The sequence below is a fragment of the Camelina sativa genome, chromosome 18, assembly GCF_000633955.1.
Source record: "Camelina sativa cultivar DH55 chromosome 18, Cs, whole genome shotgun sequence".
Lineage (NCBI taxonomy): Eukaryota > Viridiplantae > Streptophyta > Magnoliopsida > Brassicales > Brassicaceae > Camelina > Camelina sativa.
The window spans coordinates 14399150-14401185 of record NC_025702.1 but is presented as its reverse complement, the minus strand read 5'-3'; the positions used below and the strand labels follow the sequence as shown (position 1 = coordinate 14401185).

Here is a 2036-nt window from a genome sequence, read left to right as displayed (position 1 = left end):
TTACAAGTATATACAGAAGGGCTGAACCCGTAAAGACCCATCAAACGAAATATTACCAGAGAATCTTGAATCATTCCTTCTTTCAAATATACTCTAATCAAAACGTCGAAAACAGACGGGTTGGAATTGCAAAGCCGGTACGTGGTCATCAAAGCACCAAAAACAAAGCTTGATTTACCACTCATCGAAGTTAACTCCATCAAGATTTGCCTTGCAGGGTCATACATTCTAGCTCTAACTAATATATGCGTAGTAATACAGAAAAGCTGAACAATATGATCAGTCTCCAAACCGGGCTGCTTAACTACCCATTTAAGGAACTTCAAAGCCAGCTTCCCATGAACTGGTCTAAGACGAGCCTGTCTATAATCCATGTGATTTAGAGATCCCCAACGGTCAATTGTAAGAATGTTATATATGCTCTTCTCCATATCAAATCCTGTTCCATAGACCCCAAAAAGTTCAAATCCTTAGCAAACCCTTCTAGAAGATTTCAGTAAAAGAAAACATTCTAGGATTCCAAATCCAGCAAAATCCACAAAAATGTTCACTTAACGTTTTAAGAAGTGAATATTCTAAAACCTCTCTACTCAGAATCATGCTACATACCATACATGTGTACAGCTTGAATTAAGTAAAATAACTATGGAAATGCAATAAGAATATGAAGTAACCAAATATATAAAAGAGAGACTCACCAGAGCCACCAAATGCTCCATGAGAAGCAGAATCATCTCGTTTCGAATGTTTCACAGCGTCGCTAGAAAAACCAACTCCAGAGAAACATCCGAATTGCGAGAAACTGAGACGCAACAGAGAGATTGCTCTATTTCTGTGAGAAATTAAGCTCGAGAAACCAGACATGGCTGCTTCTTCTCCACACTGTCAATTCAAAATTGCTTCGCCTCCTCCTTCGCTGTGTATCCATCCCCTCTCTCTCTCCCTCACTCTCGCCCCACAAGGGATCTGGAAACGTAGTTGGGCCTAGAAAGGCCCGCTTTATATTAAATGGTCCTATTATTAGTGTAAGCCTTTTTTAATAGTCGAATCGAATCGTGTCAATCTAAATCAACACGTGCCTAAATTTGGACGTAACAAAACAGTGTGGGTCATGGTAACGTAACTAGCGAGATCTATAATGTTTTAACGGACGGCTGAGATCAAACAGCAGGAGCGTAGGTGTGGTTGAGCTGTCGTTGACGACTTAAAGTTTTGCCTTGTTTATTTACGTGATAGCAACTTCCGACTTTCACGCGTGCGAGATTTTATCCCTTTTTCTTTTTTTTTTTCAGCTCAGAAATTTATTTTATTTTATATATTCAAGCCCTGGTATTCAAGTGATATATTCTAGTCTAAAAATCTTATTAGAAAAAAATTGAAGAAATTCCTATAATTATTGTTTTTTTTTTGTAATAATAAAACTAAAAAAAAAGATTGAAATGAGAGAAAAATTAAATATGAAAGCGAAAAGGTAAGAGAGTGAAAGGGAGAATCTCCAATATTGTAGAAACTTCCAGATTCATGACACTAGGTAATCTCAGGGACCTTTCTCAGCTTCATTTTTTTCCAGTCACTCACACTAACCAGTCTCCACCTCTTATCACCGGTTGTAGCCAGTTAGCTTATTCTCTTCGCTATAAATGATAGTCACAGATCCACCACCGTCACTGCTTAACTTACGCCGCACGTCACACTCTTTTCTTCTTCTTCTTCTTCTTCTTTCTCCCGGAGAAGAAGATGGAGAAATGTTGACAGAAGAAAGAGAGCACAACCTGGGATTAGCAAAAAGATAGTTTTGCCCTTGTCGGGAGTGTGCTCTCTTTCCTTCTGCCACCATCATCGCGCATTTGCGCCATGTTATGTGACCGTGTCGTGTGAGCGTACATGTTATGTATATACACTCTGACTCTAAATCCCTAATATAGATAGATACTCTGATTGCTTCAACAAAGTTTCTTCACTATCAAGTAAGGTACGTAACTAGATCAGTCTTTGATGATCTTGAAACTGTGTTTTTGCTTTTTGATTGCTCTGTA

At 38.5% G+C, this 2036-nt stretch overlaps 1 protein-coding gene across 1 annotated transcript in view; it reads right to left on the bottom strand.

Moving 5' to 3' along the window:
- Positions 1 to 949, bottom strand: part of LOC104763481 (pentatricopeptide repeat-containing protein At5g55840-like) — a 5560-nt gene extending 4611 nt beyond the window's left edge. Inside the window, exons 1-2 of the mRNA XM_010486846.2 lie at positions 699 to 949; positions 5 to 439 (exon numbers count right to left, since the gene is read on the bottom strand). Coding sequence (XP_010485148.1) covers positions 5 to 439; positions 699 to 864 — 601 coding nt within the window. The 5' untranslated portion in view covers positions 865 to 949. The remainder of the gene's footprint in view (positions 1 to 4; positions 440 to 698) is intronic.